Source organism: Dromaius novaehollandiae, chromosome 30, assembly GCF_036370855.1.
Source record: "Dromaius novaehollandiae isolate bDroNov1 chromosome 30, bDroNov1.hap1, whole genome shotgun sequence".
Lineage (NCBI taxonomy): Eukaryota > Metazoa > Chordata > Aves > Casuariiformes > Dromaiidae > Dromaius > Dromaius novaehollandiae.
In genome coordinates, this window is record NC_088128.1 from 2,151,118 (window position 1) to 2,169,484 (window position 18,367).

Here is an 18,367-nt window from a genome sequence, read left to right on the forward strand (position 1 = left end):
GAGGTTTGTTCAGTCTTCTCTCAGCATCGGAGATTCATACACCCAATACACTGTGGAGCTCATTGAACTGCAAAAACCCTAAGGAGCCATGCCTCTTTCCATAGTTTTCTTCAGCTCTTCAGTTCTTGTGTGGCTAATTGGAGAGGTTTCAGGAGTGTATTTACAAGAGGAAGAGTTCAATGAGCGTAAAAAAAAGGGATTTCTGCTAAAAAGATCTTTCCTTATTTTTCAGCTTACAAACTAGACTGATACCCACATTCCCCAACTGATACTGATCCAGAGTGTCTGAGGTCAGACATCCATGGAAAATATTGCTCCCCAGCCCTGCCATTTCTCTCATCAGCCACTGGGGACTTAGAGCACTCTGGTTAAAAATCTAACCTTTTTCCACTCAGGGCTGTAGCTGAATGTTACTGCTCATGTGCACCAATTCCCACCTGCTTTCCTTAGAGGACTAGCTGCAGACAGACACAGAAGGATTTGTCTTCATTGCGATCAAAGAAAAATGAACCTGTTCTAGTGTCATAAGAAATAAAACGCACTCCTCAACTGTATGTCAAGTCCAAGTTGCCTCCTACGAGGTCCACAGTCTACAAGGAATAACCTTCCTTGAAATGCTCTTCACAAATAGATAGGAAAGGCTGGATAGACACACAGTGAAGGAGTTGGTTGAAGAGACAATTAGACTGCTGAAACGTGAGGCAAGCTTTAGACGCCCAGAAACCTAAAGCAGCAACTGGAGAGTAGAGAAGTATCTGAATGGTAAAGAGCAAGGGGAGGAGGAAGACTGGGAAACTATGGAAAGTGCATATGCCCAGATCATCTGATGCAAAGCTGACTTTAGAAATGATTAAATTAATCAGGACACATGGAAATACGTGAAACATTCGTGAGGTTGAAACCACAGCATAACAGGCAGAGCAGTGGCAATGCAAGTTAAGGGGCAGATCAACATTTCTTCTCCTGAGATTCATGCCTTTCCTCAAAATTTCCATTATGTCATCATGGGAAAACACTGACATTTTATTAAAATTATTCAGTCCCTTCAGCTGATGAAAATGGTCTCATATGGTTTTCCTTTTTTAATGCTGAAAGCAGTTCTTCCCCTTTCCAGGCAGAGCTCAGGTGTCCAACCACAAGCACCCAGTGGCACTTGGAGAGGCCCCGGTGTCTCTGAGGGACCTCCCTGGGCCTGGCAGCTCTCACAGGGGACCTGCAGGAGACTGGAGCCCCTTGGAGCTGCAGAGGGAGGCTGGGCAGAGGGGACCAGGGCACCTGCAATGGCCCCAGACATCCATGACCCTGTGACTGCATCCCACCCCAATTCTGAAAATCACTTTTGTTTTCAGACAAAAAGATAATGCATAATCACCCCAGAAGACTAGTATACTGAAACAGAACAAATCAAGAAAGGCAACAAGAGCACAAAAAAAAAAAAAAAAAAAGCTGGAAAGTATAGCAAAACATTTCTTTTCTTTAAATCTTTGTCTTAATTTCTTTCTTGCTTCATTCTCAATGTCGCTTTCTAAACATTTCTGCTATAATCAAGCCTGCACCACTAAACAAGATATTTTTGTGTCTCACACAGAGCCCAGTGCTCAGAAAACCACCCCTGCCCACAGCTGTCCGTGCCACTCCTCACTCTTTGCACAGAGCACGTCGCACTCTGAGGTGTCAGGCCCTCTCGACTGATGAGGAAAGCAGGGTGACCAGCTTTCTCTATTTTTGGATGGCCAAATTTGCACAAATCTCAACATCTCTGTGTTACTGTGACCTTCTAAAGGAGTCCCGAAAACATCTAGCCACACTCCCTTTACACTCCCTTCATGGTCAGTGAAGTGCACAGGGAGGAGGCTGATCTCACCCCATGCCAGACCCTTTCAGTGCAGATGTCTCTGTCTGACCCAGTTGTCTGCACTTCCCTTGCTAGTCAATGGAGGGAAATAGGTTTTCTCAACAGAGCTGTTTTAAGATACATTTCCTAATGACAAGCTAAGGTCCCATAGGAGCCGCCTCCAAAACCTCCAGCACCACGTGGGAACACAGCTATCCCAGGGCATCTCAGGCAGCAGCAGCCTCTCTGTGTGGTCAAATGAATCAAGCCCCGAAAGGAGATTCTAGTCACAAGCTGAAATCTTCTCAAGAAATAACTCAATGTGGCAATTGACAAAAAAAATCCTCTTTTCAAAAACTTCACACATTTTTACCATTTCCATGTATTTTCTTTTCTTTCTTATTAATTGGCAGCACCATATTCGTGCACTACAATAACCACAGCTATGAAGCATGGCAGGAACCAAGGTCCCAGATAAAGCTCTCAGGATGATGTGTGTCCAGGGCACATTTGCGCTTTTCTGGTGTATCATCTCTACCTTAAGCACTGCAGACCGAGAAACCTTGCTGAGGACTTTTAAAAACAAAGAGGCTGCTTTGGTGCCTCAAGGAGGAAGGCTGTGGCCTCTCTCATACTGTCCTACATCCTACTTCTACAAAAAGAGCAGCCCACAGCAGAAACCAATTTTGAGGCTCACCAAAGCACCTGAGTTCGTGGCCACGCTTTGTGCTGTTTGATCCCACATGACTTTGATCCCAGCTTTGAAAAATGCCAAACCTTAAACCCCAGCTTCCTGCACAGGTCTTCCCAGTGCAGAGACCTGTCAGTGCAGGGGTGCAGAAGTGACCTCTCCAGTGCCCCATTTGAGATATTTCACAGCCTTTGGCACCATCTGGAGATGTTCCTGAAGGATTTATCAGCAAATGTGGGAAACTAACTGGAGTGAAGGGAGGTGACTGCTTTCCAGGGCATGAGGGGAAATCTCCCTGCTCTCTCCCTGGCTGTGCCATCTTCATGGCGGTGACCTCCTGAGCCCCCAGATGACATAAGCTGAGGTCACAGGGGGGATGTGCTGCATCACAAGGAGGTCTCCCCGGTGCCACAGTGGTGCCCTCACTTCCCTGCGAGGCCCAAGAGCTGCTGAGCACTGCTCAAGAGCTCCCCACTGCTGCTCTTCAGAGCCGCTCCATGGCAAGGATGGGGGAGAGGAGGCAGTGGGGCCACATTGGGGCCCCTCGCCAACAGGCAGAGGAGAAGGGGCACATTGGAGGGGAGTCTGGGTGACAAGATGGAAACACCATCCCTCATCCACGGCTGGAGAGGCAATGTGAGGGCAAGGGGGGAAGCGAGATGGAGAACTGCTGGACCAAGACCATCAGCCCAGAATGCAGTTCCTGCTTCCCAACAGTCCTGTGGCTCTCCACCAAGGGTAAGGGCTTTGGGAGATCCTTGCTGAGGGGTTGTACAGAGACCACTAACTGCAAAAATGGCTGTGGATCCTGGGCTCTGCAGGTGGCTGCACAGCGCTGAGGGCTGCTATGAGAGCCCTGCCTGAGGGTCCCATCTTGCTTAGGGGACAATATGACAGCCAGGACTACTGGGACATAGGGCTGGGGCTGCCCTAAGCCCCAATGCTTCTGTGGGGCTGGCCCTGTCCCCTCATGGCAGGGGGCAATCCAGGCCCACGTTTCCCTGGGAGTGGGTCCCCCTTTGGGATCTGGCTCTGGCAGGAAAGGGGTCCTGTGTTCTGGAGGCTGGGGTGTCTTGTAGCTCCTGTGGGGCTCTCCAGAGCCTGCTGGAAATGCCCAAATGGGAAAATAAACCTTCACCTTGTAATAACCCCAAGGCCTCTACTTGTTTGGGAGAACCTCTGTTCCTTCCCTGTGGATCCATTTATGCTTCCAACTTGGCAGAGCATGTTTTGGGCTCAGAGATGTTGTCCTCTGATGGCCACAGCCCCTGTCCTCCTGCAAACTGGGGTCCAACCTCTGCACCCAAAAGACAGCCTGTTTGGGGCAGCAGCTTGGGAACAGGTCGGGGTGCCATGGCCACCCCACAAGTCCCTGCTGACCCCAAGCCTGTTTCTCTGAGCTGTGGGGGGCAGTGCTGGGGGCAGCCCAGCAGGGACATCTCCCCCACCCCCTCCCAGCCCCACACCTCTGCTGCCCAGCACCGGCAGCCCCAGAGCTGCTCTGGCCCTGGCTGCCCCGGGGCCCCAGGGCTCCTCAGCCCTGCGGAGCGACGCGCCGGGGCCCAGCCTGGCCCCACAGAGAGCAGCCCCTGCCTGGCTGTGGCCCAGCCCTGCCGGGCGCAGCGCGAGGGCTGCCGAGCCCCAGGGCTGCCGTGGGCAGGGGACCGGGGCCCCAGGGAGCAGAGGGCCCTGCCCTGACCTACCCTGCCCGGCCCGGCCCTGCCCTGGGGCTGGGAATTGACTTGGAGGTCACTCCTGTCCCAGCAGCACATAGGCCTGCAGCAGGCACCTGGCTGTAAACACAGACATGGAGTTTGACTTTGTACTGCTTCCTGAGTATAGGCTTACAACCCTCCAGCAGTCGATGAGGGAGTCCTGCCAGAATTTTTATGCTGCTGAATGAGTTAAGAGCAGGTGTGAGCACTGACAGCAGTAATCTCTGATTTCCAGTGTCTGTGTGCTGCAGAAAATTCTGCCCCATCAAGACACCAGGAGGCTTCTGAGATTTTTCTCTCAGGTCTGAATATCTCTGTTGCTTGATTCCTGGAGGTGGGAAGTGAATAGGCCCAAGGCAGTTACTGGCTATTCAGAGGAAGTGCCTGTTCCAAGCCCACCGAGGACTAGAGGCAAATAGAAGAGCTAAAGATTTGGTCTTTGTGTGTTTGGGGCCCTTGGGGGTCCCCTAGCTGCTGCCATGTGTGGTCGTGTGCCCTGTGTGTCTCTGATGTATAGCTGCATGTTGGCAGGCAACCCTCTGTGAGGCAAGGAGCAGAGGTGTGGGGTGTCGCAGTGGTGGGGTACCTTGTGGTGGGGACAGACAATGGTCCCAGGGTCTTGGTGCTGCACGCAGGAAGAGGCGTCTGGAGAGAGCAGTGCTGTGCGTGGGGAGTGCCGCCAGGCTGGGGAGCTGGGGAGCCCTTGGAGGTGAGGAGGTGACTTGGCTCGCAGGGCCCAGGCTGCCCTGGTGGCGAGAGCCAGGGATGCTGGCAGCCTGCTGCCTTCTGTGCGCTGAGGTTCAGGCCTTGAGTTTCCTCAGCTCTTGCCAGCATCTGCAGGCAGGATGTGGATTAAAGGTGATGGAGTGTTGCTCCCTGCTCTGAGATGCAAACCAAGCCTGCTTTTTCCCTCCTTTCCTTTTGTTTGCTTTTCCTAGTGAGAGCTTTCTTCTGCAGCAGTGTTTGCTGCAGGAGGAGAAGGCCATGGGAGTTGCTTGTTGCCAGCTGGGCATTAGTATGCTGGCAGCTCTTTGGAGGAATGAAGGCCTTGTGGAGAGGTGGTCCTTGGACACAGGCAGGTATGTTCCTGGGAGATGACTCTGAAGCGAGGATGATCCCTTCCTGTGCACAATCTCCCTAGACAAGGAGTCCCTTTGAATAGGCAAACCAAGGCAACAGTGCCCTGCAAGGGATGCGCAGCCCAGGTCTCTCTCCCTTCCAGTTGCAGTCTCTGCAAGTTCTTCCACTGTCCTGCTGCAGTGGGACCTTTGTGTGCTGCAGCAGGGAAATGAGAGAGCAGCCCATGTGCAGGCATCAGTGTGCTAGGTGTGGTGTCATTAGGTGCTGACACAGGCAAGGCGCTGCTTTTCGCCCGAGCTCTGGGTGGGTGTGAGGAGCCCCACTTAGCTCTAGATGCATTGCTGGGAGTAGCTGGAGCCAAGGGAGTGGTGGCGAGCAGAGTCGTCCTCCAAGGAGGTTGCCAGCTTTTGGGCAGACATTGTGGACCCTGAGTGCTTGAAGTATTTCCCCCTTGCTGTTCTTTACCTGCATGCTTTTTTGTTCCACCTCACTTTTTGAGAGGAAAGTCCTAGAGCTTTTGCATTGTGACCTCTTTCCCCCCGTCTCTGACTCCTCCTTGCTGAGGCCCTGATGGGATAGTCTCCCTGCAGCCCTGAAAATTCCAGGTGCCAATGAGTGGAGCTCTGCTAAAACCTGCTGGCTTGGCTCAAGGCTTCACTCGGGAGAGAAATCCCAGCCCTTGCTGAGACAGTGAAATGCAAATGCTTGAAAGCAGCAAAAGCCTTCAGTCATTTTGCTGGTCGGAAGCTGGCTTGTCTAGGACTGGTGCCCTGGCCCTGTGCATACTGCTCAGTGTGTTTGTGTGCCACCATGTGCTCGTTTTTGAGCCACCTGAGCAAGGCCTGAGAGAGGGTGAGTGGTGCCAAAGACCTTTGGCCTCCTCCCTTGAAGCCCAAAAGGGCACCTGATTAGGGAGGCCTGTTGGCTGACTGTGTTGAGGGAAGCTGATGCAAAAGAGAGTTGGCTGGCAACCCTCTATGAGGCGAGGGGCGAGGATGCAGTGTGTCACAGTGGTGGGGTGGCCTGTGGTAGGGATACGGGTGGCCCCAGTGTCTTCGTGCTTGTCACGGGAGGAGGTGCCTGGAGAGAGCAGTGCTGTGCGTGGGGAGTGCCGCCAGGCTGGGGAGCTGGGGAGCCCTTGGAGGTGAGGAGGTGACTTGGCTCGCAGGGCCCAGGCTGCCCTGGTGGCGAGAGCCAGGGATGCTGGCAGCCTGCTGCCTTCTGTGCGCTGAGGTTCAGCCTTGAGTTTCCTCAGCTCTTGCCAGCATCTGCAGACAGATAGGCCACATAGACTGTGAAATACATAGAAATATGCCACAGAGTAGTTGGAGTACAAGAGGTCATCTTTCAGAAAGGGTTCCCTGCTGGAGATTCTTGAAGTTAACACTGGTGGGATCTGTCCAACCACAAGTAATTTTAGGTTAGGTGCATAGCAGTTGCCTCCCTCTCCTATTAGCAAAGGCTAAGGGGGAGATATGACCCGTATACCTAATTGGTGCAGACACTCTTTTCTTCTCATGCGGCAGGACTCTAGAAACTCTTTACTAAAAATGCAGTAGTATCCCCCAATTAGCCATTACTTCAGGATCTATTAATCCCCTTTCAGTTCAGTGAAATATAGCTTGGAGAGAGGGTCTTGAGCTCTTCCTGCTGAAGGCCTTGCTGCTTTGGGGCTCAATGCTGCACTCCGCACCTCATGCACTGCCCTGGGCTCTGACACCAGACATCCAGGGGCTGACATCCAGTAGGAGACCGCAGAGAGCAGTTTAGATCATGTGGGACTTTTTTCACCCTCACAATTAACAAGGAAAGGGTCTTGCCACAGTGGAGCACTCAGAGGCACCCTTTCAAGTGGCAGTGCTACAATCATTAGCTTTTAAAATGGGCAAAACAAGGGAAACTTCCAAAGACAAAGTATTGCTTCAGAAGATAATTGTCCTTTGAAAACACTTCTCCCAGATGTGCAGTGACTGCAGTGAGTCATGATGCTCAAGCACTTTCCTGCAAGTCGGCAGGAATTACTTCAGAGGACATAGCTGAGAATCAGCTTGCAAAGCTGAAGTTGTTTTGTGCAGATAACTTGCAAGACCCCTCAGAATTATGTTTCTCACTTTTCCATGTGCTCCTCTCTGCTCTAAGGGAGTCATTTGTGACCTGACAGATCAGGTGTCCAACTCAGCTGAGCAAGTTTTGCAATGTGTCACTGAGCTGGTTGAGGCCTGCAGGCTCTGAAGCTCCTGCCTGATCAGCTCGGGCACAGCCTGGGTCTTAGCTCACTTGTGGACTCTTCTTTGCAAGTGAAGCCCCTGTGGGATGAAATCCCAAGTGTGGATCTGAGGCTAATTTGGACAAAGGTGCCCTCTTGGCAGTGAAGTGTGGATAAAAGCAAGTGAGGGTCAGTTCCTTCTGGAGTGGTGCAGGGCTGTCCCAGCAGGCCTCGCACAGTTCATCTCACCCACCCGTCATCAAACTGTACATTGGAGCTTACAAGACTGTTCCTTCTTGGTAGCACACTATAAAATACCCCTCTGGCTGGTAATAATTCATCATGAACAGCTTTGGGAAGGTTGAATTGCCAAAGGAAGCCTCCAGATAATGGCCATGGTGTGTCTGGGCCATGGGGGCAGCACGCTGGGCTCAGAGGAGACCTGAGTGAGGAGCTGTGCACTGCTCGGTGGCAGGTCCACTGCAGAGGGGCTCGTCCTGAGCAGGGTGGCCGTGAGCCGTGACTGCCTGCCTGCCGGCCGCGGGCTGGTGGGGTGGCTGCAGCAGAGGTGCCCTCACAATCAGCACCCAGATGGGTCCCTGTCACCTGCGTCAGTCCCTCCCCTCCGCAGGGCTGTCACTTCTGCTGGGTGGGCTCTCTGAGGCGCTGGGTGACATCACAGTACCTGCTGGCCAGCACATCTGCTGAGGGCCAATCAGGCAGCTGCAGAGGAAGTGACCTCACAATCAACACTGCAGCCATGTCCCTTTTGCCTGCCTCTCCCCATCCTCCTGCCTGTGTATCATCTCTGGTGGGATGAGAGGTGGTGTGATTCTCTTCTTGTCCTCATGAAACTGGGCTCCTGGGGAAGGCAGGCTGGGGTGGCGAGGAGGTGCAGGTGTGCTCTGTGCAAAGGGCTGGCTGGAGCGCACAGGGCTTTGCCTTGGAGCAGGTGATGACCCAGCTGAGACCTTGTAGGAAGGAGAAGAGGACACAGCAGTCTGGGTGACATTCTGGGAGTGTTTGCTAACAGCTGCCTGAGGAGAGAAGGGAAGCAGCTGAAACCTTGTGTAGGCAGCTGGGGGAAGCCTCATGGTCCCAGATCCTGGTTCTCACAGGGTAGTTTCACCCCCTTGAAATCTGCTGGGAGGGCAGTGGGCCTGGGCACAAGCAGCCCAGGAGATTCCTGGAGGGCGCTGAAAACAATTTCTTGGCACAGGCAGTCAATGAGCCGACACCGGCTGGACTCTGTCAGTCACAAGCAGAACAGACCTGGATGGGGATGTAAAGGTTGAGGGCAGCCCTGGCTGCAATGATCCTGAGATGGTGGAGACGTAAGACAAAAAAAGCCGAAGCACAGCCCAGGGCTGCAGGAGAGCCAAGTTCAGCTCATTCAGGATCTGCTTGGCATGATCCAACAGGAGACTTCTCTGGGGGGCAGAGGGGCCATGAGGCCTCTGTAAAGACAGACTAGGCGGAGGAAGAGAGGACAGAGAGGCAGAGGAAGAGAGAGGAGGCATGTCAATTGGAATGCAGTAGTTTCTCAGAACAAAGTTTCTCCATTCTGAGTGTCGGCAGGAAGTGTATCGTGATGAATAACTGTATATATGTAAGTATATACACTCACATAATTACTGTAGTGCATGCCTATGGTGCTGCCAATAAAAAAGAAAAAAAACCAGTCATTAGGATTGATAAAGAACGCTTGAAGTTCTGAAAATGAAGATTTTTTTTCAGTTCTTGCCTAGAGCTATTTTTAGCATAGATTTCGACCTATGACAAGAACTTTACATTCAGGCCTTTATAGACACATACAGAGGCCATGGCTGCCTGAGATGCCCTGTGTAGCTGTGTTCCTGTGTGGTGCCAGGAAATGTGACCCAGGAACTACAGGAACCTTTCTGGAGCATTGGATGGTCACCAGGAGAAACATCTCCGGACCTCTCAGGGGGACAACTTATTTCTTTCCATTGACTAGAAAGGGGAGTCCAAACAACTGGGTTAGCCAGAGACATCTACACTGAAAGGGTCTGGCATCAAGTGAGCTAATTCCCATCCCTGTTGTCACCTAAAATGGAGTTACACTTCACTGGCCATGCAGGGAACGAAAAGGGAGAGTGGCTAGATGTGTAGGGACTCCTTTAAGACATCACTGTCAGACAGGTATGTTGAGATTGGTGTAAATTAGGGCATTCAAAAATAGAGCATTTCCTTGAAGTTGATCGAGCTGTTTTCCTCCGTCATTGTGAGAGCTCGACACCTCATGGTGTGATTTGCTTTCTGCAAAGAGCGAGAAGTGGCAAGGAAGATCCTCTGTATCAATATCAGTTGGAAAATGTGGATCTCTCTTATTCTGTAAACTGAAGAATATAGAAGCCTTTACAAGCAGAAATTCTTTTTTTTTTTTTTTTTTTTTTTGAAGTTGCTCATTGAGATCTCTTACATATCCTCCTGAAACCTCCCCAAATGTTGAAGATAATTATTGAAGAGCTGAAGAAAGTTATGGAAAGAGGCATGGATTGTTAGGGCTTTTTGCATTTTAATGACCCCTTGGGTATATTTGGTGCTGAGCCCATGAACTCACATGCTGAGAGGAGACTGAACAAACCTCTCAAGAAGTTGAAGTCAGCTAGATTAGGGCTGATTAGAGCACAAAGTTGGAGCACTGATTGCAGGTAGGCAAAAGCAATGTGCGGGTGGCTGTGATGCCAAGTCAACCTGGATGTGTGTTATCAAGCAGAATGACCAAGCCCCACAGCCACTTTCTGGGTAGGGTGATCCTTTCCCTCACATGTTGCTCAGGGCTCTTCCTACGGGCAGTGTGAGGCTGGGGGGACACGCAATGTTGAGTGCAGAACAGTGGTACGGCACCTCCTGTGCTCTGTGGAGGTGAGGAGGCAGCAAGGCCACAGTGCTGTAAGGAAACATCATCTTCTCATAGGCCTTGGTGGCAGAGACAAGAGGACAAAGACCTCAGTTCTGTTAGAGGCTTTCAGCCTTGGCATTCCCCTCTGTCATCTCCACCACAGGCTGTCCTACGCTGTCCCAAAATTGTGTCTCTTTCCCTGTAGCCTGTAGACACCCAACCTGCTTCCCCACCTTGCTCTCACTGCAGGATCTCCTCACCTTTGCTGACCTCCCTCTGTCCTTGCTGGCTGCTCCTTGAAACACAAAGCCAGGGGCTGATCACGGAGTCCCTCTGGGTGTCCTGTTGCACCACAGCACTACCCTACGAGTGACATTCTTGTTACCAGAAGGGCAGTCTGAACCTCTCAAGATGCAGTTTGTGGCTTTTTCCCCTACATGTGCTGCTTCCCACTACCAAGAAAAGCTCCTCATCTCTGAAACCACCCTTCAAGCAGTCACAGGCTACAGCTGTACTGGCCTTAGCTTCCACTTCAGCAGGCTAAAGAAGCCAAGGTCCCTCAGCCTCTCCATACAGGCCATGTGCTTCATGTGCACAACCCCATCTTGGCAGACCTCCTCTGGACCCTCTCCAGTTGCTCCCCATTCCTCCAGCACTGGGCAGCCCACGCTGGGACACACTGTTCCAGACGCGGCCACAGCAGTGCTGAGACAAGGGGGATAAGAATTGCCCCTGCCTGGGTGGCCATGCTCTTCCTAATGCAGTCCTGTATGCAGCTGGCCTCATTTGTGGTGAGCATGCACCACAGGCTCATATGGCATTGCTTGTAATGTCCAGGCCCTTCTTCTCGGGGTCACTCCTCTGCCACTCAGATCTCAGCCTGTCCTGATGAATGTGTTGTTCTGCCCCACTGATGAGCCTTTCAGACAGGACAGGATGCAGGCTATACCCCTGCATAACCCACCTTTACCTGGCTTCCCAGTAAAGAATGACCCATTCATGAAAACCCTCTGAGCTCGATCATCCAACCAGCATTTTGGCCATCTGGATGTCTACCGCACATCCGCTACACTCCTCTCCTCCACAAGCGCAGGTCTTTTATCACAGCATGCAATCAGGTGGGTCAGGAATGATTTACCTTCAGGAAATCCATGCTGACTCTTCCCAGGCACCTTCTTCATGTGCCCAGAAATGTCATCAGAGAGTTTCCATGACACTCCTCAGGAGAGTGAGGCTGGATGGCCTGCAGCTCCCTGGTTTGTCCTTGTGGCCTTTTTTGAAGATGGGCACAGCATATTCCTTCTTCTGCTCATTGGGACCTCCCCTGCTCTCCACAACCTTTCAAAGATAATAGAGAGCAGCCTTGCTGTCATACCAGGCAGCTCTCTCCATGTCCATCGATGTCAGCCATCCAATCTCATAGACTTGTGTGGGTTGAGTTCTAGAGACTTGGGCACTGTGGGTTGGTTTTCTCCTCAGGACTCCTGACTCTAGGCACAACAGCTCAGGAGACCTTGCTGGTGAAGGCTGAAGACAGGAAGGACTTGACTTCCCCAGACCTAGCTACATCCACTTTTGCTAGAATCCCTGCCCCATTCTGCAGTGAGCCCACATTGCCTTGTTGATTGTTTTCCTGTCACTGAAGCAGTAGCAGCTCTTCTTCCTGTCCTTCACATCCCCTGCAAGTGTCCTTACCCTGGGGGAGCTTTGGCTTCCTTAACATCATCCCTGCTTTGCTGGACAATATTTCTAAACTCCTCCTTTGCAGCCTCTCCCTTCTTCCCCTTTCCATGTGCTGCCTTATTGCCCTGGACGTCACGTGTGAGCTCCCTGTTTAGCCATGCTGGGGTCCAGAGATGTCTACTGATTTTACACAGTGTTCCTATGGAGCATTCTGGTGTTTGACAGGTGCTTAATGACCTGCTGGCTTTCCTGAGCAACTCTGCCCTCCAGAGCTGCCTCCCTTGTCCATGCTATGGAAGAGCTGCATACATCCAAGCTAGCCCTTCACACACAGGGCATGTCCCTCCTCATCTTCCCTGGTGGTCTCTCCTGAGGAACTTGCACCCTGCCATTGAAGGACTCCAGTCATGCGAGTGATCCCACCACATCTCAGCTATTCCAACCATGTGGCAGTGCTGTGACAACTTGTGCATCTCCATTGGCTCCTGCCTGCACCCCAGGCTGCATATCTTTGCATATATGTTGGCTTCAGCACCTCAGCTGTGGTGCCGACTGAAGATTTGTCACAGGGAAGCGTGTTACTGAGGACCTCATGTATGCAAAGGCTTTGATTGCAAGTGGTGACATGCTGGCATAGATAACAGGTGGCAATGCAATGGTGAAAGGAGGTTGCCGCTAAGAGAGCAAACCCTGCAGTGCCCAAGGCCAGGGAGAAACAGAGCTGGGCTGTGCAGGAATGCCAGGAGAGGGGTTTGCTGCCTGAGCTGATTTGGCAGCACTGTTCGGCCTCTGACAGACTTCTCGAACCAGTCTCCAGGCAGGACAAGGTGCCACTGAAGAAGTCCCTGGACATGTATAGCCTGTGATCCATCCACCCTGAGATCATCATTAGCCCAGTCCCTGCTCATATCATCTGGCAGAGTGAGAGGAGGTTCAGGAGAGGACAGCTAGAAGGGTTTGAGAGTGCAGAGACTAGAGCGGAGACCTTGGTGTGATGTGCCTCTCCCATATATGAAGCACATGCAGATAGTAGAGACTGTGCCTGAAGGCAGAGGTAGGATTCATTTTTTCAGGCACAGGTAGGAAACCCAAGATGCCCTGGGGCACTTGCCCAGCAGCGACTCCAAAGGCACATGGTTTTCCTGAATGTGCCATGCTGTATGTGCTAGAGACGTGTGGTTGTGCTGGACTCCTCAGGCATCCGACATGGCCCTGCAGGCCTCTTTCTATGTCATTAAATTGTCTGCACTGAATTACATTGGCTGCTTGTAACATTGGAATCTGCTTGTGTCTCAGCTTCCTAGTGAGTGGGGCTCTAGTTGTAGGAGGCATCTGGGGTCATTTCAGATGGCCAAGGAAATTCCCCACCTGGCCCCCACCTCATGCTCCAGAAGGATGCGGGTCTCCCAGTTGCTCTATCAGAGCAAGCAGACACTGCACATGCCTCGGACCACCTCTGTCTTTTCAAATGTCACCAGGTGTCACCAGCTAACTGACTCCCACCCTCCCCCTCCAGTGATTGCAATGGGAGTGGAGACAAGGAGCTCACGTGCAGACCCCTCTGTTGTGCACACTTCAACTTGGGAAGAGGATCTCACTCCTGTGTGTTTATGGAGTTCATGGGAGGGATCTGAGTCCCACTCTAGCCTGGGGGCTTTTAAACAGGCATCAATGCCCAGATTGATTCATATGAATGAAAAACCGAACCATGTGTCCATGAGCTCCCTTCTTGTCCCCATCTAGGTGTCCTGCCTAGTTATGAGATGGGAATAGGGCCTTCCAGAATGGGACATTTCCACCTCTCATAGATAACCACCCTCTGATGAAAGGAATTGCAATGTTGCAATCTGTCTCGCTCCACTCTTTAGAAAAAGACAATAGGTGATTATTTTAGTTTATTCCAGTGAACATTTCCCAGGAGGAGGGAGCACGAGGGACAGAGAAATTCATGTCATTAGCTGGGCCTTTGCTCCTAATCTTGGCCAGGCTCCTGGGATGGAGGGAGCTCATGGCAACCTGGCAGCACTGCCCAGACACAGCTGTGTGCAGGAGCAGCTCCTCTGCCAAGAGCAGCAGGGCTGCGGGCACTGCCTGCTGCTGCTGACATGAGATGAGAGAAGGCAGAGAGAAGTGCAAGGCAGTGTGGAGTGGGAGGACAGAGGAGAGCTCACTGTGGGAGAAATCTTCGCAGATCTTTGTACAGTAAGTCTCTGTCTGTAGAGCAAGACTGCTGAGCTTCCTGGAAAGGTCTTCTGAATGCAGCCCTTCCTGTCACTGACAGGCTTTTAAAGGATCGTTCTGCTGGCTTCTCCTTTGCAGAGGAGGAGGAGATGCTTCAGAGCAGGGATTCCCTGCCACACCATCACTGGGACAGGGCATCTGGCTCCCTTCTCCCAGGGATGGCTGCAGGGATGTGAAGCCAGGGAATGCACCTAGGTCTGTGCAGGGCTGTAATTCAGAGCAGTGCCCCTGTGCCCCAGGGTGCTGTGTGTTCAGGGCAGTGCTTCTGCTGCCTGTGAGGTCAGCACTCACTCCCCATGGTGCTGTGGGGAGAAGCTCTGGGTGAGAGGGGTGACCCCTGGTAGGGCAGGTTCATCCTCCTACTGAGATGGTGCTGCATGGGTCAGGGCTGCTCACAGCTCCAGCTCACCATGAGGACATTTTGAGAGTGGAGTTTTCCATAGGACTTGTCTCTGCATGGTGGGAATGGAAATGCAGCAGTCAGCGTTAAACAAGGGGCTAAGCTTCTTCACCACCATGCTGAAGGAGGGATAGGTTTGCAGGTGCCTTCACCACTCCTCAACCTACAGACAGCACCAACATCACCTTGCCAGTCTCACTGGAGATTTTCAGGTCTGCTCTTTAACACCTGCAAACAGAGATATGCCCCTGGGCAGTCTCCTGCTGCTTGGAGGTTTCTGTAGGGCAGAGCTGAGTTCACAGTGGGTGGGATGGGGTCTGTGTTGGGACAAAGGAACAGCTGCCAGCCAGGACATCTCCTAGCAGCGGAGAGATGGTCAGAGAGGGAGAGGAAACTGCTACCAGACACCTCATGTGAGGTTGGGGTGCAGGAAGTTCTCTGCCAGCCCCTGCAGGGCAGATGCTTTCCCACGAGCAAGCCCCCATCATCCTTCCTCTCTCACCCAGCAGAGGAATGGGGAATGAGATGACTGTCCTTCAGGAGATCCCGCCTTTAAGACACTTGACGCTCCATGGGGTGTGCTGCCAGGCTGTGCGCTGCCCTCCAGAAGGGCACAGCTCTTCCGTAGGACATGTGTGATAGCTGAATGTCCCATGCAGAAGCCACAGAGGTGCTAAGGAAATGGAAATGCTGCTGCAGGTGGCTCTATGTGGGCAGCTGAAACAAGCACTGTGTGTTTTTGGCTACAAAATGAGTGCTGAGAGCTCCCTCAGTGTCAGAGCTGCATCAGAGTCCTTATTCTGATCATCGGAGCCATGTGCTATGTCACACCCTCTCCATCACTCTCGGAACATCTGAGCTGAGACAGGGAGGTGGGTTTGGAGATCTGTGCTTTGCAAGTGGACACCACTGTCAGTACAGGCCAGTTTCCTTTAAGGGTAACTTGTGGCTGAGATTGTCCACTGAGACAGGAGCACAGCCAAGGCATCTGGGAATGGGACTGATGTGGAGACCAGTGTGTTGGCTCTGTCCTAGGGCACAGGGAGAGCTTTTGCCTCTCAGGCCTCACTAGTCTTCACACTGAGAGCAGGGGAGAGGTTGCATATTCCCACTGTGCAGAGCAGACAAACAAACAGACAAGCCCCCCCCCCTCCACCCCCGCAAAGTGAAGCTGTTGCTTTTGTGATCAAAATGCCTCAGAACTGGATGTGAAGATGTTAAACAGACTTTGTACATTACAGCAGGACTGACCCCTCGTGGCACACGCAGCCAGCCCAAACTGGAGCTCCAGACAGGGAGCTGAACCAAGGTCCTGCTGAGGAGAAAAGCACTGTTTGTGTGTATGTGGGGGTGTGGGACTGTGCGTGTTGGGGGTGTCTGTGAGAAAGGGAAAGAGATTTGAAGAAAGAAGTCTCTCCTGACTTGTCACTGTCTTTTCTTCCTTTAACAGTCCCACGTGCCTGGAGGGAGCAAAATGTCCAACAGCAGCTCCCTCAATGAGTTCCTCCTCCTGCCATTCGCAGACACAGGGCAGCTGCAGCTCTTGCACTTCCTGCTGTTCCTGGGCATCTACCTGGCTGCCCTCCTGGGCAATGGCCTCATCATCACAGCCATAGCCTGTGACCACCACCTCCACACCCCCATGTACTTCTTCCTCCTCAACCTCTCCCTCCTCGACCTTGGCTCTATCTCCACTACTGTCCCCAAATCCATGGCCAATTCCCTGTGGGGCACCAGGGCCATTTCCTATGCAGGATGTGCTGCCCAAGTCTTAGGTTTTGCCATTTTCATTTCAGCAGAGTATTCTCTCCTCACAGTCATGGCCTATGACCGCTTTGTGGCCATCTGCAGACCCCTGCACTACGGGACCATCATGGACAGCAGAGCCTGTGTCAAAATGGCAGCAGCTGCCTGGACCAGTGGTTTTCTCTATGCTGTGCTGCACACTGCTAACACATTTTCCATACCACTCTGCCAAGGCAACACAGTGGACCAGTTCTTCTGTGAAATCCCCCAGATCCTCAAGCTCTCCTGCTCAGATGCCTATCTCAGGGAATTTGGACTTCTTGTGGTTAGTCTTTGTTTAGTCTTTGGGTGTTTCATTTTCATTGTGCTGTCCTATGTGCAGATTTTCACTGCCGTGCTGAGGATCCCCTCTGAGCAGGGCCGGCACAAAGCCTTTTCCATGTGCCTCCCGCACCTGGCCGTGGTCTCCCTGTTCATCAGCACTGCAATGTTTGCCTACATGAAGCCCCCCTCCCTCTCCTCCCCAGCTCTGGATCTGGTGGTGGCTGTTCTGTACTCAGTGGTGCCTCCAACACTGAACCCCCTCATCTACAGCATGAGGAACAAGGAGCTCAAGGATGCACTGAAGAAACTCATCCAGTGGGTACTATCTCAGCCTTTGTAAGTGATTTGAGTTTATATCAGACAATTCTTGTGCTTTGGGCATTCTCCCTGTGATAATCATGCTTGTACAGAAGTGTTTGAATTCCTCCATTCCTCCCACTTCTCCAGAGGCGCAAACCCTGTCTTGTCTGACCCAGAGACCTTCTGTATATGTGTCTATCACTGTGTCAGAGTTGGCTTCTCTCTAATAAAAGGGGATTTCCTCAGTGCTGTGCTTGAAAGTTGATATCTTCTTCCAAAATTAGGGCCAAGAACTCACTCAAGGACTTTTAGCCTGGAAGGCGCTGTTGCTTTTCTAAGGCTCTTTATGGACTCAAGGTGATGAACTCCTGGGGTGCTGTGTTAGGGAATGAGGGCTGCATTCAGCTCTCACTTGTGGGTGCCCAGTGCTCCTGGAGGTGATGAATGGTCAAGCAATATTTGCCTGAGACTGTCTCGCTATGACAGGGCTGTTGACAGATGTCCACAGTGGGGACCCTGCAGGCAGAGGGAAGGGCGCCTGGAGAGGGGATCATGTCACCTTCAATGGAAAACCCTGGGCTGGATCTTGGGACATTTGAAATGCCCTGTGATTGCTCAGAGCATCATCCACACCCACAGACCCCTTGGTAGGGGGTTGTCAGGTGCAAAGATGCCCGTCCAGCTGGGTCTGCTTCTCACCCCAACCACCATGGCCAGTGCAGAGTCACCCCGTGGCCCTGGGGCACCACAGCCCGCTCGCTCTGCAGAGCAGCACCGCCAGCTCGGGGCCCTGCGGGGAGCACAGGGGAGGCTCCAGGAGTGGCCAGGCAGGCCAGCACTGATGCCCTCCCTGGGGTGAGGACACACAGCGGTGGGTTTGTGGGGCAGAGCCAGGTCTCGTGGAGGGGAAGCAAGACATGCCGGGCGCAGGAGAGTGGGGGCCATTTGCAGCCCTGGCTGCACACACCAGGTTTATGGGTGAGTTTTGTGTGCAGCCAGCTCGTTCCTGCTGGGCTCAGTGCCTGTATGGAGGGGAAGAGCCAGGCCTAGGCAGCCTCTCTCCTGGCCCAGACCCCAGCAGGCCCTGGGCACGGCTGTGTGCTAACCCCTGTGTTGGACACGGCCAGGGCTGGGCAAGGTGCAGAAGTTGTGGAGGCTGCCAAAGCAGGAGGGCTGTGGGGGACGCGGCACCGAAGGCTGTCGCAGGGACTGTGCCAGGGGGATGTTGGCCTGGCCCACCAGCTCTTGTTCTTGCTCCAGCTGTTGCTGGAGCAGAGGACA

General features: G+C 52.6%; 1 protein-coding gene across 1 annotated transcript; it reads left to right on the forward strand.

Moving 5' to 3' along the window:
- Positions 1–16,571: 16,571 nt before the first annotated feature.
- LOC135324027 (olfactory receptor 14A16-like) lies at positions 16,572–17,126 on the forward strand (the record flags this gene model as incomplete). Its single annotated transcript, XM_064499461.1, has 1 exon — positions 16,572–17,126. A coding segment is annotated over one exon (555 nt), but the record flags the coding sequence as incomplete, so codon positions are not given.
- Between the last annotated feature and the right edge of the window lie 1,241 nt (positions 17,127–18,367).